A 24809-nucleotide genomic window follows, 5' to 3' on the forward strand; every position below is an offset into this window, starting at 1 on the left:
AGCAGCAGGTTGTTCATGATGGACAAGATGGGTTTTTTAATTGTAGCTCCTATATTGAGGTTCTTTTAATCCTCCAACTAACTGGAAAACCAAAACTGACATTTTAAATAAAATTTGCTTTGTTCTTCTCTTGTTCGCAGCAAATTCCAAATCGACAGAGAAAAATCCTGGAAGATGCTCATGAGCTTAGTGAGGATCACTACAAGAAGTATTTAGCTAAGCTACGCTCCATCAACCCCCCCTGTGTCCCCTTCTTTGGTACGACCTGACTTTTCGCTGTCTGAGGGCCTCGGCTGTCAGATAACCATCACCTACACCTGTTTGTGTGCATGTGTGTGTGACAGGAATCTACCTGACAAACATCCTGAAGACAGAGGAAGGAAACCCGGACTTCCTGCCCAGACATGGCAAAGACCTGATCAACTTCAGCAAGAGACGGAAAGTAGCTGAGATCACAGGAGAGATCCAACAGTACCAGAACCAGCCATACTGTCTGAGGGTGGAGAATGACATCAGGGTCAGTCCATGCTGATGTCACTCCTTGTTTACACTGACACTCAAGAGCGTCACTTTAAGCTGGATGTTTTGTTTGTTTATGGAGCAGAAGTTCTTTGAGAACCTGAACCCAATGGAGGACCTGTCAGAGAAGGACTTTGCTGATTATCTCTTCAACAAGTCTTTGGAGATCGAGCCTCGAAACACTCGATCCTTACCTCGATTTGTAAGTATCACCACAGTAACCCCTGATTGTGTAATCTGTTAGGAGCTGAAACTGTTCATAACGTGTCTTCATCCCTGGTCCAGTCCAAGAAGTACACCTGTCCTCTGAAGTCCCCGGGAATCCGGCCCACATCAGCAAGGCCCGGCACATTGCGGCATCCAACGCCTCTGCAGAACGAGCCTAGGAAAATCAGCTACAGCTGCATTCCTGATACCGAGGCCGAAGTAGGGGCAGTCTCAGCCCCCAACTCCCCTCGCACTCCCCTGACTCCGCCCCCTGCCTCAGCTGCTTCGAGCTCCACAGATGTAGGCAGCGTGTTTGACTCGCCGCAGGGTCCAAGCAGCCCCTTCCATTCAAGTAAGACCTGCTCAATAACCAGTAACTGACCAGTAACCATAACTGATCAGTAGGACTAGTAACTGTAACCGACCAGTATAACCAGTAACTATAACCAACCAGTACGACCAGTAACTGTTGCTGACGAGTAACAGTAACTGACCAGTAACTGTAAATGACCAGTAGGACTAGTCACTGTAACCAACCAGTACAACTAGTAACTGTAACCAACTAGTACTACCAGCAACTGTAAATTACCAGTAACTGTAACCGACCAGCAACTGTAACTGACTAGTACAACCAGTGTCTGTAATCGACCAGTACGACTAGTAACTGTAACCAACTAGTACTACCAGCAACCTCACCGACCAGTAACAGTAACCGACCAGTAACAGTTACTGACCAGTAGCACCAGTAACTGGAAGTGACCAGTACGACCTGTAACAGTTACTGACCTGTAACTGGAACAGATAACTGAGAGTTATCCCGTTCACTGACCTGTAAATGACTCTGACTCCGCCCCCTGACACATCACATTACTGATTTATTTGCTTATGTTAGCACAAAGAAATGTTCATCGGTTTATTGACAGGTAGCTGCTGTTGTGATCATCAGAAGTATTCATCCTTAGAGCTGTTCCCACTAACCCCCCGGAGACAGGTTAAAGAGGCTCCTCCTCCCTGCTCTAATCTTCCTCTCACAGTGTTTCTCCTCTTCACTCTGCAGCCTGCGACAGCATCTTTGCTGTTGTCTCTCTGCCTCATGGCCCACGTTAGTATGACCCTCCCGACTCTCCGTATTCACTGTTCACCTGTCTGTTTGTCAGCCAACACCCCGAGCTGAGCTGGGATCAGCTCGCAGTGCTGGGCGGTAATCCATCCGCCACAACTTGGAGCTGTAACACTGAACGGCATGCTGGGAACTGCTGATTATCCTGGTAGTTTAGAGAGGAAGATAATGAAGACAAAACGCCGAGGTGTATCAGGTTGTGCTGCTTCGGTCTTTCATGCAAACACCTGAGCCACTGCCATTTTAAACCAAACTATTTGAATAAGTATGGTTATGAAATAAACCTTTGAAGAGGATAAGAAAATAGAGTGTTACACACGAAACAAACTAATCTGTTTCAATTAATTAATGTGTTTTTAATGGATGTAAAAAGAGTTGGGAATAAATACACAACGTCCTCTGGATCTTTAGATGAGGGTTGTAACCTTTGGACTCACCACTTGCTGGAGGCACTGCAGGGATCCTGTGTTTTGTGGACCGAACGGTGGTCAAAGACTAGGGCTGGCTATCAATCAAAATTTACCGATACCTTCACTTCAATATCCTGAGCAATACTTTTTTCAATACCAATTTTAGAATATCAATTCTAACAAAAATTAAATGACATTACACATAACAGTACAAAGCTTCAGTTTTATTTTTCAGTATTTTTCCTCGGTACTCTTCGGGTCCAGTGGTTTTGAATGATGGCGCTCGGCTCTGTGGCGTCCACACCTGACTGCTGAGAGGAGGATGGCTGCGGTCCGACCTTCTTCCAGTCAAACACGGAGCAACTTTCTGCTCTTAAATTGATTTTGTGCAGGTCAAATAACTCATTAAATCAGTCGTGTTGCTGCCTCAGCAGCGGTGACTTTTTGGCACATGTTGGCATCAGTCTTGGTGAAATGGAGCCAGGCTTCAGACCTCGGTGCCGTTGTTTAACCGGTTCTACACACACCTACAGATCCTACAGTTCCACCTACAGATGAACCCGTCTGTGGGCGGAACCACATGTTCCTGCAAAGTGGAACGTTCATACAGCCAATAGAGGGCAGCGCAATCAGTTATTGATCATGATCAATCTCTGGGGACCGAAACTTGGCACCGAAAGACGAGGCGTGTTTTGATACTCTACCGAAGCATTTCGGTCGGTGCCTTAAAAGAACCGAAGTTCGGTACCCAGCCTTATCAAAGACGGGGGCCTTGGCTACTAAAACTGGATATTGGGACAGGAAACTTCACTGGTGAAGAAGGCTCTTCCAGCAGAAACTGGCTGGATGTAATCGGGCTCATCTCAACACACAGCAGAGTTTCTGGAACCAATCTGTTGGAGAGGAACTGGATATTATTGTAATCTGCAGCTGTCCTGTGCGAGAGGCGGTGGGTGGGCATTATAGGCTTATTCATGACCCCTCTGCTGTGAACTCAAACATTGGAGTTTTCCACTGTGGGTTAAAAGATGGTCTCCCTGCACCTTTGGGCCGGGAAAGGGCTCTGACTGTTATTTGCACTTATGACCCACAGTTTTTAGTAGTCACAGTTTGTCCATCCTGAAGCCCCTGGCACCAGGACATCTTTGGTCGCAGATGGGTGATGATTTTGTAATTATCATCATATCTGTGACCACATGTCTTGAAAAAACTCAAGTGAAGAGAAGAGCTTAGCTGTCAATTGATCAACAAATGATGCTCATTTGCTGAGTCTGAGTTCGATTAGGTGGCTATGGAGGATTCACTTGAGGTGAAAGAAGCTATCAAAATGAAGAAAGAGTTGATTAGAGCATCTTACAGAGCTTTGCTAGCTTGTGGGACTCTGGAGGGAGCAGACAGGTACATCCAGGCCAAGTGGATGCGTAAGGAGTTTGGAAAAACTTTGGAAAATGGCTTTCAGTTGGCCTCAAAGATGGTAAATAGACTTGTATAGCGTTTCTCTAGTGTAGCTACTACTAAAAGTGCTTTCAAACTATATGCCACAGTCACCCATTCACTCGTACAGCACATCTTAGTCCATACAGGCCACTGCATCGGTGGGCAACGTGGGGTTCAACGTCTTGCCCATGGATGTGGCCCGGGGAAACTGGGAGTCGAACCATCAACCTTTAACTCAATTTGATTTTTAAAGCGCCAAATTACAACAAATGTCATCTCAAGGCACTTCAAAGATACAGTCCAATTCATTGTAATACAGTCATAATCCAATTAATTAAATTGCAAATAGGTTCAGTTCATATAGAACCAATAAAAAACAGTTTCCCAGCTCAGGAAACCAACAGACTGCACTGAAACTTCTCTCTGATCCTGAGCTGCACGAGGCGACTGTGGAGAGAAAAAACTCCTTTTAACAGGAAGAAACCTCCATCAGAACCAGAACCAGGAAGGGTCCATCTGCCTGGACCAGCTGGGGCTGAGAGGACAGGAAAGAGGGGACAACAAGCAGCGTAACACCAGGCCAGAGACACCTGCTGAGAGAGAGAAACACAAGTTAATGACAGCAATGATGTCATATAGAGGGAGGAGAGGTGCATCATGGGAGCTCCCCCAGCAGGCTGGGCCTATAGCAGCAGAACTATGGGATGTTTCAGGCTCACCTGAGCCATCCCTAACTATAAGCTTTATCAGAAAGGAAAGTTTCAGCCTGATCTTAAAGGTAGAGAGGGTGTCTGCTTCCTGAAGCCAAACTGGCAGCTGGTTCCACAGAGAGGGGCCTGATAACTGAAGGCTCTGCCTCCCATTCTGCTTTTAGGGGCCTGATAACTGAAGGCTCTGCCTCCCATTCTGCTTTTAGGGGCCTGATAACTGAAGGCTCTGCCTCCCATTCTGCTTTTAGGGGCCTGATAACTGAAGGCTCTGCCTCCCATTCTGCTTTTAGGGGCCTGATAACTGAAGGCTCTGCCTCCCATTCTGCTTTTAGGGGCCTGATAACTGAAGGCTCTGCCTCCCATTCTGCTTTTAGGGGCCTGATAACTGAAGGCTCTGCCTCCCATTCTGCTTTTAGGGGCCTGATAACTGAAGGCTCTGCCTCCCATTCTGCTTTTAGGGGCCTGATAACTGAAGGCTCTGCCTCCCATTCTGCTTTTAGAAACTCTGGGAACGGCTTAATCAGTGTTGTATCATCTCCTCTTGTGGTGCCTTGGGTGAAACGGATATTTAAAGACGCGTAGAAGTTACGCACTGCAGCTTTAAAGCTCCTCGGACTGTAAACCTAAGAAGGGAATTAGTTAGGGAACAACAAATGATGACCCAGGGCCACTTGATGCCCTTTTTAACTGCATTTTAGATATCAAGTCATGGGTGGCAGTGAACTTCCTGCAGCTCAACCAGGACAAAACTGAGGTTTTATTCATTGGTCCTGAAAGCCAAAGAGAGAAACTTTTACCAAAATTACAAGATTTGAAACCATCACAAACTGTAAAAAATCTGGGCCTGATTTTTGACTCTGAGCTTAGTTTTATTCCACAGATCAAAATCATAACAAAGATTCTTACCATCTTAAGAATACAGCCAGAGTTTCTCTCTCAGGCCAGCAGCTTTCATCTCTTTTAGATTACTGAACTGCCTGCTCTCTGGTCTTCCAAAAAAGAGTATTTTTAATCTTTAGCTGCTCCAGAATTCAGCCGCAGGAGTGCTGCTGAGGACCAGAGGAGCACCTTACACCGGTTTTAAAGTCGCTCCATTGGCTCCCTGTACGTTTCAGGATCAATTTCAAGGTTCTTTTACCTGTTTTTAGCTGTCTTAACGGCCTTCTTATTTATCTGACTTTTACCATATCAGCCCTCACGGACCCTGAGGTCTTTTAACCACGAGTTCGATCTGAAACACACGGCTTTAGTTATTATGTGGAGCAGCCTGCCGGAGAACCTCAGGGCCGCAGAGACTGTTGATGCTTTTAGAAAGAGGCTCAAGACTCACCTTTTTAATCAGGCTTCTATTTGATTTTATTGATTTTCTTTATTCCTTTCAGTCAAACTTTTAATCATATTTAATTTTTGTTCTATATTTTAATTATGTTCTAGTTTAACTATATGAGCTGTAAAGCTTTTGTTAATTTTACACCTTTTTCTCTTATTTTACTGTTTTAGTTTTTCAGTTTTTAGCTCCAGTGTTGCCTCGGGGGGGCCTGCTGTTGGTCCCCTGAGGGGGGGGTGCTGTCCTGTGGGCTGCTCTGGCCCGGGGGGCTGGAGGACTCTGCACCTTGGTGTGGGGCCTCCTGTCTGCCGGGTCAGGACGTCTCTGTGGTCGTGGGCCAGGAGCCCCCCCCCCCCCCAGGGTGGCTCTTTCCTTGCCTTGGGTCTGGGTGCCGCCATGTCTCTCTCACATAGGTGCAGTGGGTCTGAGTTTGTGTGTCTCTCTGGTATTTCTGGGGGTGGGAGGGTTGGTATGTTGTATCTTTGCTGTTTTTAGCCTCTTTGGGGCACTTTGTGTTGCTTTTAAAGTATGAAAGGTGCCACATAAATAAAATTTAAGATTTGATTTGACTTGAAATACAGTGACAAAGGTGGTTCCGCCCAGCACTGATATAAAATGTGATTGATCAGACAGATCAATGTGTCCCACCTGTGTAACTGCTGTGTCTCACATCATATCTATAGTAACAGTCTGTCTCCATGGAAACCATCAGCTGACTGCTCAGTTTGTGTGATCAGTGTGTTAAAAGGAAAACCGACTAATAAAATACTTTTAATCTCCACCTAAAATATGAATTTCAAACACATTCAATACATTTATTTAAAAATTATCAGTTTGCTACCAATTTGGAACTATGGCTTCAGCCATTATGTTACAAGCCCAATGCATTCTGGGATGTTTACATTAGATCCGCCTCTGATTATGAGAACCGTCGCGGGGGGGATTCACCAGCTGATTTTCACAGATTTTATTTATAGACCACCAGCTCACAACAAAAACTCACCTGAAAACACTACATAAAAACCTCTATCAGAACCTGACTCGAGCAGGATGACCAGATTTCATCTTAAAGGTAGAGAGGGTGTCTGCTTCCTGAAGCCAAACTGGCAGCTGGTTCCACAGAGAGGGGCCTGATAACTGAAGGCTCTGCCTCCCATTCTGCTTTTAGGGGCCTGATATCTGAAGGCTCTGCCTCCCATTCTGCTTTTAGGGGCCTGATAACTGAAGGCTCTGCCTCCCATTCTGCTTTTAGGGGCCTGATAACTGAAGGCTCTGCCTCCCATTCTGCTTTTAGGGGCCTGATAACTGAAGGCTCTGCCTCCCATTCTGCTTTTAGGGGCCTGATAACTGAAGGCTCTGCCTCCCATTCTGCTTTTAGGGGCCTGATAACTGAAGGCTCTGCCTCCCATTCTGCTTTTAGGGGCCTGATAACTGAAGGCTCTGTCTCCCATTCTGCTTTTAGGGGCCTGATAACTGAAGGCTCTGCCTCCCATTCTGCTTTTAGGGGCCTGATAACTGAAGGCTCTGCCTCCCATTCTGCTTTTAGGGGCCTGATAACTGAAGGCTCTGCCTCCCATTCTGCTTTTAGGGGCCTGATATCTGAAGGCTCTGCCTCCCATTCTGCTTTTAGGGGCCTGATAACTGAAGGCTCTGCCTCCCATTCTGCTTTTAGGGGCCTGATAACTGAAGGCTCTGCCTCCCATTCTGCTTTTAGGGGCCTGATAACTGAAGGCTCTGCCTCCCATTCTGCTTTTAGGGGCCTGATAACTGAAGGCTCTGCCTCCCATTCTGCTTTTAGGGGCCTGATAACTGAAGGCTCTGCCTCCCATTCTGCTTTTAGGGGCCTGATAACTGAAGGCTCTGCCTCCCATTCTGCTTTTAGGGGCCTGATAACTGAAGGCTCTGTCTCCCATTCTGCTTTTAGGGGCCTGATAACTGAAGGCTCTGCCTCCCATTCTGCTTTTAGGGGCCTGATAACTGAAGGCTCTGCCTCCCATTCTGCTTTTAGGGGCCTGATAACTGAACATTTACCCTCCCTGTCCTGAGTGGACAGGGTTACCCCTAACCCTAACCCTGAGTGTGCACGAGGTGACAGTTGCAACTCTGGCTGCAGGGTTTTGGATCAGCTGGAGGCTTTTCAGAGAATCTGTGGGACAGCCCAATAATAAGGAATTACAGTAGTTCAGTCCTGAAGGAACAGATGCATGGAGCAGTTTCTCTGCATCACCCTGAGACAGGATGTTCCTGATTTTAATGATATTACGAAGGTGAAAGAAGGCAGAAACCTGTTTTATATGTGAGTTAAAGGACAGATCCTGGTCACAAATAACTCCAAGGTTCCTCACTGTAGGACCAGAAGCCAAGGAAATACCATCCAGAGTAACTATATAACAGGACAGTTTCTCCCTGAAGGTCCAAAGAGAACAACTTCAGTTAGAAGCAGAAAGTTCTGAGACATCCAGGTCTTTATGTCTCTGAAGATGTTTATGAAGATGAAAGAGGGTGGTCTCAGAAACCCTAATTATGTTCAGATGGCCCTGAAAGCATCACAGATGAGCATTTTGCGCTTGAACTTGTTCCATAAGCAATGCCTTCTGGTGTTGCCACAGGTGACCCTAACCCTTCTGGTGTTGCTACGGGTGACCCTAACCCTTCTGGTGTTGCCACAGGTGACCCTAACCCTTCTGGTGTTGCTACAGGTGACCCTAACCCTACCCTAACCCTAACCCTTCTGGTGTTGCTACAGGTGACCCTAACCCTTCTGGTGTTGCCACAGGTGACCCTAACCCTAACCCTTCTGGTGTTGCCACAGGTGACCTTAACCCTTCTGGTGTTGCCACAGGTGACCCTAACCCTACCCTAACCCTAACCCTTCTGGTGTTGCCACAGGTGACCCTAACCCTACCCTAACCCTAACCCTTCTGGTGTTGCTACAGGTGACCCTAACCCTACCCTAACCCTAACCCTTCTGGTGTTGCCACAGGTGACCCTAACCCTACCCTAACCCTTCTGGTGTTGCCACAGGTGACCCTAACCCTTCTGGTGTTGCTACAGGTGACCCTAACCCTTCTGGTGTTGCTACAGGTGACCCTAACCCTACCCTAACCCTAACCCTTCTGGTGTTGCTACAGGTGACCCTAACCCTTCTGGTGTTGCCACAGGTGACCCTAACCCTAACCCTTCTGGTGTTGCCACAGGTGACCCTAACCCTTCTGGTGTTGCCACAGGTGACCCTAACCCTACCCTAACCCTAACCCTTCTGGTGTTGCCACAGGTGACCCTAACCCTAACCCTTCTGGTGTTGCCACAGGTGACCCTAACCCTTCTGGTGTTGCCACAGGTGACCCTAACCCTAACCCTTCTGGTGTTGCCACAGGTGACCCTAACCCTAACCCTTCTGGTGTTGCCACAGGTGACCCTAACCCTTCTGGTGTTGCTACAGGTGACCCTACCCCTTCTGGTGTTGCTACAGGTGACCCTAACCCTTCTGGTGTTGCTACAGGTGACCCTAACCCTACCCTAACCCTAACCCTTCTGGTGTTGCTACAGGTGACCCTAACCCTTCTGGTGTTGCCACAGGTGACCCTAACCCTAACCCTTCTGGTGTTGCTACAGGTGACCCTAACCCTACCCTAACCCTAACCCTTCTGGTGTTGCTACAGGTGACCCTAACCCTTCTGGTGTTGCCACAGGTGACCCTAACCCTTCTGGTGTTGCCACAGGTGACCCTAACCCTAACCCTTCTGGTGTTGCCACAGGTGACCCTAACCCTTCTGGTGTTGCTACAGGTGACCCTAACCCTTCTGGTGTTGCTACAGGTGACCCTAACCCTACCCTAACCCTAACCCTTCTGGTGTTGCTACAGGTGACCCTAACCCTTCTGGTGTTGCCACAGGTGACCCTAACCCTTCTGGTGTTGCCACAGGTGACCCTAACCCTTCTGGTGTTGCCACAGGTGACCCTAACCCTACCCTAACCCTAACCCTTCTGGTGTTGCCACAGGTGACCCGAACCCTTCTGGTGTTGCTACAGGTGACCCTAACCCTTCTGGTGTTGCTACAGGTGACCCTACCCTAACCCTAACCCTTCTGGTGTTGCTACAGGTGACCCTAACCCTAACCCTTCTCTGGCAGGTGTGAGACAGACAGAGCTCCTGAATGTCTCCTTCACCCTAACCCACCAGAATGCACTGTGACATTTGACCTTTTTAACCAATGGTTAACCTGATTGGACATAAATCTCATGTTGGTCGGAGTTCCTTTTTGTGTTTCGTCACCTGAGAGTCATTGAGCGAGTTTGTAGAAAACGTGGTTCTTTGAGGTTCTGGTATGAGTTCAGTTACATTCTTCTGTGTATTTGGGCATTTTTTCACCAGCTGATTCCATCGCTGCTCAGAGCAGTAAGAACCATCTACTGGTGCCATTCAGACTTCACTTTCACTCTGATCTGAGCAGACGAACCGGCTTCGTTGTCCTCTGAACACATCGGAGGTCCAAACATCTGACGTGGTTCTGTGGTGAAAACCAGACCAGATCTGAGCTGGTTCTGTAAAGAATCTGTTCTGAGCTTCTGTAAAGAATCTGTTCTGAGCTTCTGTAAAGAATCTGTTCTGAGCTGGTTGTAGCACCAGCCCTGAGCCTAATCTGAAGCTGGTTCTGACGTGGTTCTGTGTTCCGGCTCGTCTCAGGGTCCTCCTCGGTCTCCTCCATGGTCAGTTTAAGTCGGGGTTCAGAGGACGCTCCGGTTCCTCCTCCGGTTCCTCCTCGCAGACGTCCGGAGTCGGCGCCGTCGGAGTCCTCCCCCTCCAAGGTACCGTCTTCTTCTTCTTCTTCTTCTTCTTCTTCTTCTTCTTCTTCTTCAGGGTGACCTTTTGTGTTTGCGCTGACCTTTTCTCCTTTGGCTCCTCCCTCTTCAGGTGACTTCAAAGTTTGAGAACCCCCCTGCTGTACCTCCTCGCCAGCCCACATGTAAGCTCCTCCCACCTCGTTACTCGTCATCATTGTCGTCGTCGTCCCCCCCTGAGAGCCCCCCCCTGCTGCCCCCCCGGGAGCCCCTCAGCTCCCCCCTCCACCTGCTCCCCCCCCCCTCTGGGACGCTCTCGCTGCGACCTTCTGTCTCAGGCCTTCTTCCCCCCCACCACCTCCTCTTCCTCTCCCATTGGCTCCCCCTCCTCAGCCTTGTCCTCCTCACCACCCCTCCCTCCACCTGTCCCCATAACCCCCACCTCTAGGAAGATGCCCCTACCCTCGCCACCCGTCATCCCCCCTCTGGATGGACCCCCAGTTCCCCCCCGCCACAGCGTCCCCAAACTCCCTCCGAAAACCTACAAGAGGGAGTCGGTGGGCCACGCCCCCCCGCTGGACACGCCCCCCTCTCTGTGAGTGGAGGCTGTGGAGCTGATCAACACTACAGCTGACTGGTTCAGAACAAACTGAGATGTTTTAACCCATCAGGAGGTTCTGATCCAGTTTGAACTGAGATAAACTAAACAGATCATGTGCCCTTATCCAGACATCTGATTGGCTGCAGCTGCAGAACTTCTGAGAACATTAGTCTGTGGTCGTTTTCATTTCTGCTTCTTGTGTGTGAGCATGGACTGGACCGAACCGGACCGGACCGAACCGAACCGAACCGAACCTAACTGGATCGGACCTGATGTTGAAGATAAACCTGTGGAGAGATTGTGGATAATGTTTTTCTCCACCGGCTGAAAAGGTGTTGGTGTGTCAGGAGCCTTCAGGTACTGGACCAGAACCACAGAGGTACTATAGGGTTCTGGTGGACCTGATGTTGTTTGTGTGTTGTTGTTAATGAAGTAAACAAACGTGATGATCGCTTTCTGTAAAAAAAACAAGGGAATAAAGTGTTTCTGCCACAGCTGGAAGACAGCGATGTCCGTTTTTATTTGCCTGCTGCCTGCTGGGTCCGACCAGTGGACCGGGTCGGACCCAGCTGGCAAATAAAAACACACTGAGCACGCTCAGTGTGTTTTTATTTGCCTGCTGGGTCCGACCCGGTCCACTGAGCACGCTCAGTGTGTTTTTATTTGCCAGCTGGGTCCGACCCGGTCCACTGAGCACGCTCAGTGTGTTTTTATTTGCCTGCTGGGTCCGACCCGGTCCACTGAGCACGCTCAGTGTGCCCGGCCTGTGGCGGCGTCCCCATGAACCTGAGCAGGTGAGTCCATTCCCAGGGCAACGGACTACAACATTCAACGTTTCATTTAAGAGGAAGCAGCAACTTTTATTTTCTCACCTGGATTTCAGGCTGCAACGTGTCGCCAGCTGACGCTCAGTCCAAGGTACCAGCTCACCTCGGGCCAAACCAAAACTCGGGCCAAACCAAAACTCGGGCCAAAGGTTCCCGGCGTCTGTGTCGACGAACAGCTTTGTTCACTCTGTGATGTTCAGGCCGACTCGTGCCTGTTGGACTCAGCCCAGGAGTCCGGAGCGGAAACAACAAATATCAGTCCGACTTGTTCTTATTGTTTTCAAACCTGAACTCAATGAACCAATAAATCAAACATTTCTCTGTTTGGAAACGTTTCAGGGATCAATTCATCCGATCACATTTAAAAGCTTTCCTTCAGGCTGGTTTTGAAACAACTTTATTGATGGACTTATTTTGCTTCCAGCGAGACTGATGACATCAGAACAGGGTGGAGAGAAAGATCCAGACTGACCCAGCCGGGTCCGGGTCAGTCCCTGGGTGACTCGGCCGGATCAGTCCCTGGGTGACTCGGCCGGGTCAGTCCCTGGGTGACTCGGCCGGGTCCGGGTCAGTCCCTGGGTGACCCGGCCGGATCAGTCCCTGGGTGACCCGGCCGGGTCCGGGTCAGTCCCTGGGTGACCCGGCCGGGTCCGGATCAGTCTCTGGATGCGGTCCAGGATGATCTGGTTGGCGCTGCAGCAGTCCTCGGCTCTGTACGGCGCCATGACGGTAAGGACCCCTGCCACTCTCAGCTCGTCCCCCTCATACTCCACAGGAACCCGGTTCTTCTCCAGCCACTGGCGCACGCCGTCCCTCCTCCTACTGAGTTCCTCTGGACCCAGTCTGGGAGTCGCTGGGGTGGGGAAGAAGGTTCGAAGGCGTTCTGCCATCTCCTGATCCGCCTCCTGCAGGACCTCCACCTCCTCCACTGAGTGACCCATTACCACCTGCACCAAGGCACCTTCCTCCGTGAAGTTCACCAGGACCACGCTGAGGGACAACACAAGAACCACATCAGTCCCGGGTCACTGGACCAGATGCATCAGGTCTGTTTCCAACACCCAGCAGAGATGTGTTATTTCAGGATAAATATCTTCTTAAACCAAGAGTTTCTGATACAACAGCTACAGGGAGGTAAAACCTCTTCAAACAGATTCTTCTTCTTTCATTGCTGAGAGGAAAAATTGAGCAGCAGGAAGGTGGGTTACAGATTGTTTCTGTTCACTTTACAATAAGAAATATGAAATCTTCTGTAGAAAGTTCCTTCACGTGTCCTACAGACCAAATAACATTGTTCTTCCAGATCAGACAGCTGTGTGGAGTCAGACTGAGGTTAGAAACGAGTTTGGGTTTGTGTGTGCGCGCGCACGTCACCTGGCGGACACGGGGTCCACGGTGAGCAGCCAGCCGCGATGCTCTTCATCTTTTCCCGCCTTCACCTTCACCTGTTTGCCGACATCAAGGAGCCACTGCAGCGGACCTGCTTGAAGCCACTTGCTCTGCATCCCGGAGCCGCCGCCTTTAGATCGATGTTAGAACAATTCTCTCTACAAACAGCGTCGCAGCCTTTAAACCCCCCCGCAGGAAACATGGCACACAGACAAACGTTCCGCTCCTTGTTCTCAGAAAGCCGACAGCAGCACAACTCCTTCAACTTCATTTTATACAAATAAATTACTCAAACAAGAATGATGATGTGCGACATTGATGCTACAGAGCATGACGACAGCTAAACGTTAAAGTAGTGAGATGCACTCATACAGGGAGTTGTTGCACACACTATAAAAATAACAGCCAGTACTTTGAAAACCTAAACGGAAGTTGGCTCTCTCTTCCGGTACAGATAACTAGCTAGCAGCTTAGCTATCCCGCACACAGCTCTAACTCTGCGGATCCGCATTTAGGATGTCCCGACACGGTCGGCATGGAGGAGGTAACCGGCTCTAATTTCCCCTGTCCGGTGCTGGAGTGTAGCAGCTCCGAAGCGTCTGTTTGGTCCGCTCAGCAGCGCTGGAGCTGTTAGCACGGACCGAGGCTAGCTAGCGAGCTAACAGCCGAGCTAATAGCACGATTTTAAATCAGACAGTTGTCTGTAAACGTTACTGGGACGTGAACGGGTGGCCAGGAGGGGGGTATATTTCATAGTTTAGTCCGATCAGAAGTATTAATCTTTATCTGTAAAATCGGAGGAATTTTAAATGGAGTTTGGTTCTACACTTCTCATTAATTATTAATGAGTGCAGCTGGCCTCTGATTTGCTGTTGGCTCACTGTCCTCCTCTCACCTGTCTGCACAGAGATGAAGGTGTACGTTGGGAACCTGGGGACCGGGGCAGGGAAAGGTGACCTCGAACGGGCCTTCGGGTACTATGGGCCCCTCAGAGGCGTCTGGATCGCCAGGAACCCGCCGGGCTTCGCCTTCGTGGAATTTGAGGATCCCCGAGACGCCGATGACGCGGTCCGAGGGTTGGACGGGAAGTCAGTGTCTGCACACCTGACGCAGCCTCAGGTCTGGTTGGGGTGTCTTCTTGTGGTGACGTGATGTTGACGTGTTTCAGGTTGATCTGCGGCAGCCGCGTGCGGGTGGAGCTCTCCACCGGGATGCCTCGCCGCTCCCGGCACGAGCGTCCGCCAACCCGCCGGCCTTTCGACCCCAACGACAAGTGCTACGAGTGCGGAGAGAAAGGCCACTATGCCTACGACTGTCACCGCTACAGCCGCCACAGCCGCAGGAGCAGGTAACAGGCCACTCCCCCAGCTGACGTCACATGATGGGCAAAGCTGTGCAGCTGAGTGTCAGTCAGTGAGACCATGACATCACAGAGCAGTAACCATGACATCATCAGGATGGAACAGGAAGCAAGCTGTTCACTCGTTCAGAGATCAATCAGTGATCGATCAGAGAAGTGGGCGCTCCCTGAGCTGGTGATTGGCAGCTGGCACACCAAGGTCGAAGCGTTTTCTGTCTCCAGCTTCTTCCTCGTCTGGTCAGTTTTCTTCAGAAACTAATGGAAACGGCAAGATGTTTTACCAGGTTTTACCACTTTGACCCTTTAAGCTCTAAAGAAACATTTATAGATTTTAAAAATATCAGAGATAAAGGGAAAAAAACTGAGCGCCTGTCCCCCATCTACCTCCACCTCTTCCCCGTCATCACCAGACGGTCGACCCGTTGAAATCCCCGACCTCTGTGGAAACTTTCACGCTCTGAATCTTCATCAGAGATTTGAACCAAAATATCTCGTTAAATATTTAGATTCATTATCTCTAAATTTCACCCGGACATCTTCCATATAAACACTTCCTGTTAGCTTTGAGCTAACGGCCAAACACTTCCTGTTAGCTTTGAGCTAACGGCCAAACACTTCCTGTTAGCTTTGAGCTAACGGCCAAACACTTCCTGTTAGCTTTGAGCTAACGGCCAAACACTTCCTGTTAGCTTTGAGCTAACGGCCAAACACTTCCTGTTAGCTTTGAGCTAACGGCGTCACTCATACGGGTTTTATTTCATTCCTCAGTTTACTGGAACATTTTGAACATGAAGACACCTTAATTCAGGGGATAAATCAGATAAAACATGTCTGTTATCTGATATAACTGTAGGATGTTCAGCCTGTTTTATTCAGGGGGCGGGGCTTTAAGGAGGTCTACCCTGAGGAGTCGTTGTCAGAACAGGAAGTGGTCCTGCCTTCAAACGTGGCATTTCAGGAACATCAAAGAGAACTCTGCTGGTGCCGTTTGACGCTCCGAACAGGTGTGTTTCCTGCTGACTGCCTCTGTGATGAACCCTCTGATTGGTGGAAGGTCTGTGATGTCACGCTTGTTGCTGTGGCTGATACTCAGTTGTGATTGGTCCATTTTTCTGTTTGATGAAATGTTTTCTGAATGAAACGCTGCAGCTGTCAGACCAGAGTCCAGCAGGACGCCGTATTTCCAGCCCAGCAGGGTTTCACCACAGCTGATCAGTTCAAAGGATTGATCATCAGTAAACTAATCGGTCATTGAGCTACGGTTCCAGGTCACTTGACTGAGCCTTTGTCGGCCCTGATGGTGTCCAAGTGGAGCCGGTCCCAGGTTGACTCGGTCCTGCTGGGTCCAGGTCTGCAGCTGCCCGTGTGTGACTCTAACCTGCTGTTAACACCTGGTCAAAACCTTTCAGGTCCATCGATCGATTCAGATCCATAAATCTTAGAGCTGGTTCCTTAAAGATTTTAGCGGCTCAGAGACAGACCAGCACCGCCGCTTAATTCGGCCGTCAGTAATGTAACGAGGAAGAGCCGCAGGACCGCGGCCCCTCCTAGAAAAACCGCTGCGCTTCTATCAAGTCTCAATCAAGCGATTTGGCCATCGTTAGAAATCTTCTAGATCATCTAGATCTGCTAGACCCAGTCCAAATCCAAAGAGGGCGCCGCCACAAGGTTCACCATCACCCATTGTTACTGTGTTTGAGTGTGCACCTGTTCTGCCTGTGCATGACTTCACTGCATCACTTTAGCTCCGCCCCCGCTCTGCTCCGCCTCTCATTGCCGCTCTGCTGCTTCTTTGGGTCAGGTCCAGGTCCCGGTCCCGTGGGAGACGCCACTCCCGTAGCAGGAGTCGCAGCAGAAGCCGAGGAAGGAGGTGAGTCCTGCAGCCTCCGGGACCGGAACTGTCCGTTAATGGGTCAGGTGATGTTTATGGGCCCGTGTTTCGGTTCTGTGGTCACGTTGAACTGTGGTTCTTGTGTCCAGGTCCCGGTCCAGATCCTTCTCTCTTCGTCGCTCCCGCTCTGGTTCTCCCAGGAGGTCCAGGTCAGTCTAACCCTTCTGATGTCATCACAGTGACATCACAGTGACATCAGAGACACCCAGCTCTAACTCTGTTGTTGTGCTTTTCAGGTCCCGGTCCAGGTCCAGGTCCCGGTCCCGGTCCCGTGGCCGGAGCAGGTGGGTGTCTCAGTAAACATTCAAACTCCCTGTTCGCGTGTGTGTGTCACAGTGAAATTGTGTGTCTGCAGGTCAGGGTCGATGGGCCGCTCCCGCTCCGGATCTCCGGTCAGAAGGTGAGTGCAGCTGCTGGTTTTGGGATTACAGGAAATCTGTCAAACTGTGGCTCAGCCTCATGCTCCTCCCTAGAAGGAGGGGAGAGGGTGATGCAGTCATCATCTCCAATAATGATGAATAACAAAAGGTTGATTTAATGTCGCAGAAGACAAACAAGCTAACTGCTAGCTTACAGCTAAATGCTAGCTTACAGCTAACTGCTAGCTTACAGCTAAATGCTAGCTTACAGCTAGCTTACAGCTAACTGCTAGCTTACCGCTAACTCCTAGCTTACAGCTAACTTTCAGCTAACTGCTAGCTTACAGCTAACTGCTAGCTTACCGCTAACTGCTAGCTTACAGCTAACTTTCAGCTAACTGCTAACTGCTAGCTTACAGCTAACTTTCAGCTAAATGCTAGCTTACAGCTAACTGCTAGCTTACAGCTAAATGCTAGCTTACAGCTAGCTTACAGCTAGCTTACAGCTAACTTTCAGCTAACTGCTAGCTTACAGCTAAATGCTAGCTTACAGCTAACTGCTGAACTGTTTCCCTCTGGCATCAACAGAGTAACTATCTGTATCTACATATTGAGCTGGAGGGTGACTCCAGGGTGGAGTTGAGCTCTTGCTCCACCCTGAAAACAGACAAAGCAACACAGAGGTGTTAAAACAGGGCTGAGACAGCGAGCCGCTGAGCTTAAACCAGCAGATATTTGGACCAAAGTCTGTCTCAATAAGACCTCAGAAAGCTGTTGTTTAAAGGCTGCTGTCAGTCCTGTGACTCGTGGACATGCCACAGCCTCCTGAATAACCCCCCCCCCCCCCCCTTTTGTTTGTTATAGTCGCTCAACCTCGAGAAGTCCTGCGGACGATGACTGACTTCCTGTTTGTGTCGACACTTCCTGTTTGAGTTTATTTGGTGTTTTTGTATGAACATGCTGTGTTCTTGTGTTGCTCAGTTGTCAACATAATTGATAATTTGTTATTGATCTTCCAACCTGTTTTTGTTATTTTGTGTTTACTTCCTGTTAGTAAAAAATCTTCACTGATCAATAAAGGTTTATATGATGAGAACGTCTGATTCTTTGGTGATAATCCCTGATAAAACACTCATTCGTAGACTAGGACGTGTTTACAGCCGATTTGGGTTTCACACAAAGTGGTTTGAGGTAAATATTTTTACAGATCATAAAAACTTTGGGAGAGTCGCCTCAACAAAAGAGAAAGCTTATAATAGCAGTCATGTTTGTATTTCCTGAATCTTGTGACTATGAACAATGGCCTCAGAAAGCAAACGCACAACACCGGCTGCATTCCAGGAGTAGACCCTGTTGCCACAGTAACCCTGATGTGTCAGGGGACCAAACCAAACCCTGAGTGGGGGTTAACTTCATGTTCACGCCCCCTCCAACATCACGCCGCCCCAGCAGCTGCAGGTTTCAGTCAGACGGAGGTTTGAAGCAGGAGAAGATGGCCGACTCCACCAGCCGCAGCACCGACTCTTCATCATCCAACAACTCCTCCTCCTCCTCGCTGAGAGAGCTCACTCACACAGGTAAGACCTGCCCTCACCTGCCAGGTGACATCAGGTTGTGTGATGCTGCTTTTCAGCACAAACAACAGGCAACTCGGTGTCCACTTCCTGTCTCCTGATCTGTGAGTCACTCAGCAGGTATTTGGTTGCTGTGGCTCAGGTAATGACTACCTGGATGAGCAGGTGGTTGAGCAGCTGCTGAATTGCAGTTTGGGTTTCAGTTCAATCTTCAGGTCAGCTTGAGTTCCTTGTTGGGACAAGTTTCACCAGTTACTCCCAATAAACCCGTTTAGTTTGACCGTCTGAAGCAGTTTAACCAGTTTACTTTGACAAGTTGAAGCCTTTTAACTAGTTTAACCTGTTTTGTTTGACCAGTTAAAGCAGTTTAACCATTTACAAAATTTTAACTAGTTTGCTTTAACTTATTAAAACACTTTGACAAGTTGAAGCATTTCAACCAACTTGGTTTAACCAGTTAAGATTGTTTAATCAGTTTGGTTTAACTAGTTAAAGCAGTTTAAGCCATTTAGTTTAAATATCCTAACCAGTTTGGTTAGACTGGTTAAACTAGTTTAACCAATTAAAGATAATTCTGTTGTTTTTTCAACCAGTTAAAACAGCTTAAGCAGATTGACTTGATTGATTCAATTAAAGTATTGTAACCAGTTTAGTTTGACCACTTCAAACCGTTTAACCAGTTAAAGCATTTAAACTAGTTTAGTTTGACCAGTTAAAGTAATTGAATCAGTTTGGTTTGACCAGTTAAAGCATGTTAACCACTTTGGTATGACTAGTTACAGCAATTTAACCAGTTTGGTTCAACAAGTTAAAGCAATTTAACTAGTTTGATTTGACCAGTTCAAAAATCAAACCAGTTTTGTTGAAGCTATTGAACCAGGTGAGCTGGTTTGGAGCAGACTGACCTGTGTCCCCGGCAGCTAACACCCGGCTAACAAAGCTGCTTTGTGCTGCTGATCAGCTGACTGAGATTCAGGTCAGTTTTTGGGTAAGCAGCTGATCTGAGACAGAAACTGATTATTGTTCAGGTCATTGATCAATTGATCCATCAGTCACTCGGGTTGGAGCTCTGATCGAACGTATTAATCAGTTATCAGACCCTGATGTGAGGATTTTAACCACAGCTCTGCGTGTTCACTTGTTATCAGTCACATTCACTTTGAAGCAGCTTTAAAACTGATCAATAATGATGATTAACAAACTGATAACTGGTTCTGCTGTGGCTGTTTTTACCAAAGGTCAAGACAGAAAGTTCTGTTTCTGAACAGAACCAGGCCTCTGTGGAATGCTGCATCGCCTCCATAATAAGGTCCACATGACAGTTAAAGAAGGATTAGTGTTTCTGTGTGAGAACCGTTTCTGTTCAGCTCCCTCTGCTGGTCCACAAGTGAAGGTCTGAGCTGATCTGGGTTGTTGGTTCTGTGGGGCAGAATGTTTTCTCTGCTCAAACCCACCTTTACTGATCATCATTTTAAATGTTTTAGTTGATGTCATTATGAAGGTAAACACAAAATAGAAAATAATGATTTTCACCAAAGGCGCTGAACCTAAAGCTTCTGTTCAAAATGTAATGGATAAATTACAGAAACATTTCTACGTACATCCAGTGATTCAATAAGTTTATTTAGTCAGAACAGAAATCACCTGGAGGCACTTTAAAAAGAACGTGATGCTTTTATGCTCTGAAGCATAAACAGTCCAACCCCGGAGGAAAGGGACACTTTGGTGGTTTGACTGCAGCTGAAGCTTCACTGTTTGGCCCCTTTTTTATGATCCACCTGAAATTTTGGAACACAGTCGAGATTTTAACTGCAGTCTCAAGGAACCTTTTGGTTTGTGGACAAAAGTCCCTGAGAGAAATAGTTCCTCTCTTCAGAGCAGAGGCAGAATCATGACCCACTGTGGTTTCTTCACAGCAAAGCATCAGCTACATACCTGAGGATGGCATTGAAACGCCTTCTAAACTGTTCCTTCTGTCTCTGTAGCCTTACAACTTGTCCACTGGAAGGAACCCAAGAAGTCAGCGGGAGCGTTCAGCCTGTCACTGCTGGTCCTGGTCTCTGTGGCAACACTGTCAGTCATCAGTGTTGTGTCTTACCTGCTGCTGGCCTGTCTTTGTGTCACTATCACCTTCAGGTGGGTGGGCTCTAACATCGCAGGATAAAGTGAGGCAATAATGGCAGGAAATGTCTGAAGTCAAATCAGTGCTCTGCTTCCTGTCTGCAGGGTTTATAAATCTGTGATCCAGGCTATCCAGAAGTCACATGAGGGCCATCCTTTCAGGTAACACACAGAAACTCCAACGCATAAAAGACAGGAAACATCATTTTAAAATCCTGTATCGACTCCATCAGGTCTCTACTGGAGAGGGATATCTCCATCTCCTCAGACTCAGTCCGGCAGCTGGCCGACCAGAGTCTGATCCATCTGAACTGGTTCACCGCTCAGACCAGGAGGCTGCTGCTTGTGGAAGACCTGGTCGACTCTCTGAAGGTTGTTAGATAATAAATCAGCATTTCTCATAAAGATGAGTGATCCGTCACTTTGTCCCACAACACAAGTGGAGATGGTGTAGAACACGAGAATCCTGGGGAGACACCTCATTAACTGCCTGAAACAAGATTCTGTGCATTGCTTGTCATGTTCCAGCTGTTTGTCTTCATGTTCCAGCTGTTTGTCTTCATGTTCCAGCTGTTTGTCTTCATGTTCCAGCTGTTTGTCTTCATGTTCCAGCTGTTTGTCTTCATGTTTCAGCTGTTTGATGTGTTCCAGCTGTTTGTCGCCATGTTCCAGCTGTTTGTTGCCATGTTCCAGCTGTTTGTTGCCTTGTTCCAGCTGTTTGTTGCCATGTTCCAGCTGTTTGTTGCCATGTTCCAGCTGTTTGTTGCCATGTTCCAGATGTTTGTCGCCATGTTCCAGCTGTTTGTTGCCATGTTCCAGCTGTTTGTCGCCATGTTTCAGCTGTTTGATGTGTTCCAGCTGTTTGTCGCCATGTTCCAGCTGTTTGTCGTCACGTTCCAGCTGTTTGTTGCCATGTTCCAGCTCTTTGTTGCCATGTTCCAGCTGTTTGTTGCCATGTTCCAGCTGTTTGTTGCCTTGTTCCAGCTGTTTGTTGCCATGTTCCAGCTGTTTGTTGCCTTGTTCCAGCTGTTTGTTGCCATGTTCCAGCTGTTTGTTGCCATGTTCCAGCTGTTTGTTGCCATGTTCCAGCTGTTTGTTGCCATGTTCCAGATGTTTGTCGCCATGTTCCAGCTGTTTGTTGCCATGTTCCAGCTGTTTGTCGCCATGTTTCAGCTGTTTGATGTGTTCCAGCTGTTTGTCGCCATGTTCCAGCTGTTTGTCGTCACGTTCCAGCTGTTTGTTGCCATGTTCCAGCTGTTTGTTGCCATGTTCCAGCTGTTTGTCGCCATGTTTCAGCTGTTTGATGTGTTCCAGCTGTTTGTCGCCATGTTCCAGCTGTTTGTCGCCATGTTTCAGCTGTTTGATGTGTTCCAGCTGTTTGTCGTCACGTTCCAGCTGTTTGTCGCCATGTTCCAGCTGTTTGTCGCCATGTTCCAGCTGTTTGTCGTCATGTTCCAGCTGTTTGTTGCCATGTTCCAGCTGTTTGTTGCCATGTTCCAGCTGTTTGTTGCCATGTTCCAGCTGTTTGTCGCCATGTTCCAGCTGTTTGTCGCCATGTTCCAGCTGTTTGTCGTCACGTTCCAGCTGTTTGTTGCCATGTTCCAGCTGTTTGTCGCCATGTTCCAGCTGTTTGTCGCCATGTTCCAGCTGTTTGTCGCCATGTTTCAGCTGTTTGTCGCCATGTTCCAGCTGTTTGTCGTCATGTTCCAGCTGTTTGTTGCCATGTTCCAGCTGTTTGTTGCCATGTTCCAGCTGTTTGTCGCCATGTTCCAGCTGTTTGTTGCCATGTTTCAGCTGTTTGATGTGTTCCAGCTGTTTGTTGCCATGTTCCAGCTGTTTGTTGCCATGTTCCAGCTGTTTGTCGCCATGTTCCAGCTGTTTGTCGCCATGTTCCAGCTGTTTGTCTTCATGTTTCAGCTGTTTGATGTGTTCCAGCTGTTTGTCACCATGTTCCAGCTGTTTGTTGCCATGTTCCAGCTGTTTGTTGCCTTGTTCCAGCTGTTTGTTGCCATGTTCCAGCTGTTTGTTGCCATGTTCCAGCTGTTTGTTGCCATGTTCCAGATGTTTGTCGCCATGTTCCAGCTGTTTGTTGCCATGTTCCAGCTGTTTGTCGCCATGTTTCAGCTGTTTGATGTGTTCCAGCTGTTTGTCGCCATGTTCCAGCTGTTTGTCGTCACGTTCCAGCTGTTTGTTGCCATGTTCCAGCTCTTTGTTGCCATGTTCCAGCTGTTTGTTGCCATGTTCCAGCTGTTTGTTGCCTTGTTCCAGCTGTTTGTTGCCATGTTCCAGCTGTTTGTTGCCTTGTTCCAGCTGTTTGTTGCCATGTTCCAGCTGTTTGTTGCCATGTTCCAGCTGTTTGTTGCCATGTTCCAGCTGTTTGTTGCCATGTTCCAGATGTTTGTCGCCATGTTCCAGCTGTTTGTTGCCATGTTCCAGCTGTTTGTCGCCATGTTTCAGCTGTTTGATGTGTTCCAGCTGTTTGTCGCCATGTTCCAGCTGTTTGTCGTCACGTTCCAGCTGTTTGTTGCCATGTTCCAGCTGTTTGTTGCCATGTTCCAGCTGTTTGTCGCCATGTTTCAGCTGTTTGATGTGTTCCAGCTGTTTGTCGCCATGTTCCAGCTGTTTGTCGCCATGTTTCAGCTGTTTGATGTGTTCCAGCTGTTTGTCGTCACGTTCCAGCTGTTTGTCGCCATGTTCCAGCTGTTTGTCGCCATGTTCCAGCTGTTTGTCGTCATGTTCCAGCTGTTTGTTGCCATGTTCCAGCTGTTTGTTGCCATGTTCCAGCTGTTTGTTGCCATGTTCCAGCTGTTTGTCGCCATGTTCCAGCTGTTTGTCGCCATGTTCCAGCTGTTTGTCGTCACGTTCCAGCTGTTTGTTGCCATGTTCCAGCTGTTTGTCGCCATGTTCCAGCTGTTTGTCGCCATGTTCCAGCTGTTTGTCGCCATGTTTCAGCTGTTTGATGTGTTCCAGCTGTTTGTCGCCATGTTCCAGCTGTTTGTCGTCATGTTCCAGCTGTTTGTTGCCATGTTCCAGCTGTTTGTTGCCATGTTCCAGCTGTTTGTCGCCATGTTCCAGCTGTTTGTCGCCATGTTTCAGCTGTTTGATGTGTTCCAGCTGTTTGTTGCCATGTTCCAGCTGTTTGTCGCCATGTTCCAGCTGTTTGTCGCCATGTTCCAGCTGTTTGTCGCCATGTTTCAGCTGTTTGATGTGTTCCAGCTGTTTGTCGCCATGTTCCAGCTGTTTGTCGCCATGTTTCAGCTGTTTGATGTGTTCCAGCTGTTTGTCGTCACGTTCCAGCTGTTTGTTGCCATGTTCCAGCTGTTTGTCGCCATGTTCCAGCTGTTTGTCGCCATGTTCCAGCTGTTTGTCGCCATGTTTCAGCTGTTTGATGTGTTCCAGCTGTTTGTTGCCATGTTCCAGCTGTTTGTCGCCATGTTCCAGCTGTTTGTCGCCATGTTCCAGCTGTTTGTCGCCATGTTTCAGCTGTTTGATGTGTTCCAGCTGTTTGTCGCCATGTTCCAGCTGTTTGTCGTCATGTTCCAGCTGTTTGTTGCCATGTTCCAGCTGTTTGTTGCCATGTTCCAGCTGTTTGTTGCCATGTTCCAGCTGTTTGTCGCCATGTTCCAGCTGTTTGTCGCCATGTTTCAGCTGTTTGATGTGTTCCAGCTGTTTGTTGCCATGTTCCAGCTGTTTGTCGCCATGTTCCAGCTGTTTGTCGCCATGTTCCAGCTGTTTGTCGTCACGTTCCAGCTGTTTGTTGCCATGTTCCAGCTGTTTGTCGCCATGTTCCAGCTGTTTGTCGCCATGTTCCAGCTGTTTGTCGCCATGTTTCAGCTGTTTGATGTGTTCCAGCTGTTTGTCGCCATGTTCCAGCTGTTTGTCGCCATGTTTCAGCTGTTTGTCGCCATGTTTCAGCTGTTTGATGTGTTCCAGCTGTTTGTCGCCATGTTCCAGCTGTTTGTCGCCATGTTTCAGCTGTTTGTTGCCATGTTCCAGCTGTTTGTCGCCATGTTCCAGCTGTTTGTCGCCATGTTTCAGCTGTTTGATGTGTTCCAGCTGTTTGTCGCCATGTTTCAGCTGTTTGTCGCCATGTTCCAGCTGTTTGTCGCCATGTTCCAGCTGTTTGTCGCCATGTTCCAGCTGTTTGTCGCCATGTTTCAGCTGTTTGATGTGTT

The 24809-nt window shown here is 48.4% G+C and overlaps 4 protein-coding genes and 1 long non-coding RNA gene across 13 annotated transcripts in view; 4 read left to right on the forward strand and 1 right to left on the reverse strand.

Moving 5' to 3' along the window:
* LOC140305220 (son of sevenless homolog 1-like) overlaps positions 1–11048 on the forward strand; it is a 51171-nt gene extending 40123 nt beyond the window's left edge. The window contains exons 17-23 of one of the 2 annotated variants that reach the window (XM_072383971.1): positions 141–258; positions 345–517; positions 605–721; positions 805–1078; positions 1784–1828; positions 10418–10539; positions 10646–11048. In XM_072383971.1, coding sequence (XP_072240072.1) covers positions 141–258; positions 345–517; positions 605–721; positions 805–1078; positions 1784–1828; positions 10418–10539; positions 10646–10960 — 1164 coding nt within the window. In that variant the 3' untranslated portion in view covers positions 10961–11048. The remainder of the gene's footprint in view (positions 1–140; positions 259–344; positions 518–604; positions 722–804; positions 1079–1783; positions 1829–10417; positions 10540–10645) is intronic. The other variant, XM_072383972.1, reaches the window with a different exon arrangement.
* Positions 7557–10393, forward strand: LOC140305221 (uncharacterized). Its single transcript, XR_011915341.1, has 3 exons — positions 7557–8339; positions 8400–10272; positions 10321–10393. It is a non-coding gene; the product is annotated as an uncharacterized lncRNA (long non-coding RNA).
* A 1275-nt stretch (positions 11049–12323) lies between the features above and the next one.
* Positions 12324–24809, reverse strand: part of gemin6 (gem (nuclear organelle) associated protein 6) — a 52535-nt gene continuing 40049 nt past the window's right edge. Inside the window, exons 2-3 of one of the 2 annotated variants that reach the window (XM_072383986.1) lie at positions 13315–13483; positions 12324–12930 (exon numbers count right to left, since the gene is read on the reverse strand). In XM_072383986.1, the coding sequence (XP_072240087.1) occupies positions 12534–12930; positions 13315–13445 (528 nt within the window). In that variant the 5' untranslated portion in view covers positions 13446–13483 and the 3' untranslated portion in view covers positions 12324–12533. Of the gene's footprint in view, positions 12931–13314; positions 13535–24809 lie in introns of those variants that run through there. The other variant, XM_072383985.1, reaches the window with a different exon arrangement.
* Positions 13756–18035, forward strand: LOC140305225 (serine/arginine-rich splicing factor 7-like). Of its 7 annotated transcripts, none has more exons than XM_072383978.1 (8): positions 13756–13873; positions 14237–14417; positions 14498–14677; positions 16491–16559; positions 16670–16732; positions 16814–16864; positions 16936–16980; positions 17804–18035. In XM_072383978.1, exons 1-8 carry the CDS (start codon positions 13846–13848, stop codon positions 17838–17840), a joined length of 654 nt encoding a protein of 217 aa, XP_072240079.1. In that variant the 5' UTR covers positions 13756–13845; the 3' UTR covers positions 17841–18035. The 7 variants fall into 7 exon arrangements, with proteins under 7 accessions (XP_072240079.1, XP_072240081.1, XP_072240082.1 ...); XM_072383980.1 differs by having other exon boundaries at positions 16670–16729; positions 16817–16864; XM_072383981.1 differs by having other exon boundaries at positions 16670–16729; positions 16829–16864.
* Positions 18421–21078, forward strand: LOC140304923 (reticulon-3-B-like). Its single transcript, XM_072383718.1, has 4 exons — positions 18421–18516; positions 20499–20649; positions 20740–20796; positions 20868–21078. The coding sequence occupies exons 1-4, from the start codon at positions 18432–18434 to the stop codon at positions 21016–21018; spliced, it is 444 nt and encodes a 147-aa protein (XP_072239819.1). The 5' UTR covers positions 18421–18431; the 3' UTR covers positions 21019–21078.

Source organism: Leuresthes tenuis, unplaced genomic scaffold (genome assembly GCF_036924035.1).
Source record: "Leuresthes tenuis unplaced genomic scaffold, fLeuTen1.0.hap1 SCAF_4, whole genome shotgun sequence".
NCBI classification, from domain to species: domain Eukaryota; kingdom Metazoa; phylum Chordata; class Actinopteri; order Atheriniformes; family Atherinopsidae; genus Leuresthes; species Leuresthes tenuis.

Excerpts from the sequence above, each read along its gene's own strand:
- LOC140305225 (XM_072383978.1), top strand. The coding sequence starts at position 13,846 with ATGTCCCGACACGGTCGGCATGGAGGAG. Across the intron at positions 13,874-14,236 it reads ACACGGTCGGCATGGAGGAG|AGATGAAGGTGTACGTTGGG; the intron begins GTAACCGGCTCT and ends CTGTCTGCACAG. Across the intron at positions 16,981-17,803 it reads TCCGGATCTCCGGTCAGAAG|TCGCTCAACCTCGAGAAGTC; the intron begins GTGAGTGCAGCT and ends TGTTTGTTATAG.
- LOC140304923 (XM_072383718.1), top strand. The coding sequence starts at position 18,432 with ATGGCCGACTCCACCAGCCGCAGCACCGACTCTTCATCATCCAACAAC. Across the intron at positions 20,650-20,739 it reads TGTGTCACTATCACCTTCAG|GGTTTATAAATCTGTGATCC; the intron begins GTGGGTGGGCTC and ends TCCTGTCTGCAG. Across the intron at positions 20,797-20,867 it reads CATGAGGGCCATCCTTTCAG|GTCTCTACTGGAGAGGGATA; the intron begins GTAACACACAGA and ends CGACTCCATCAG.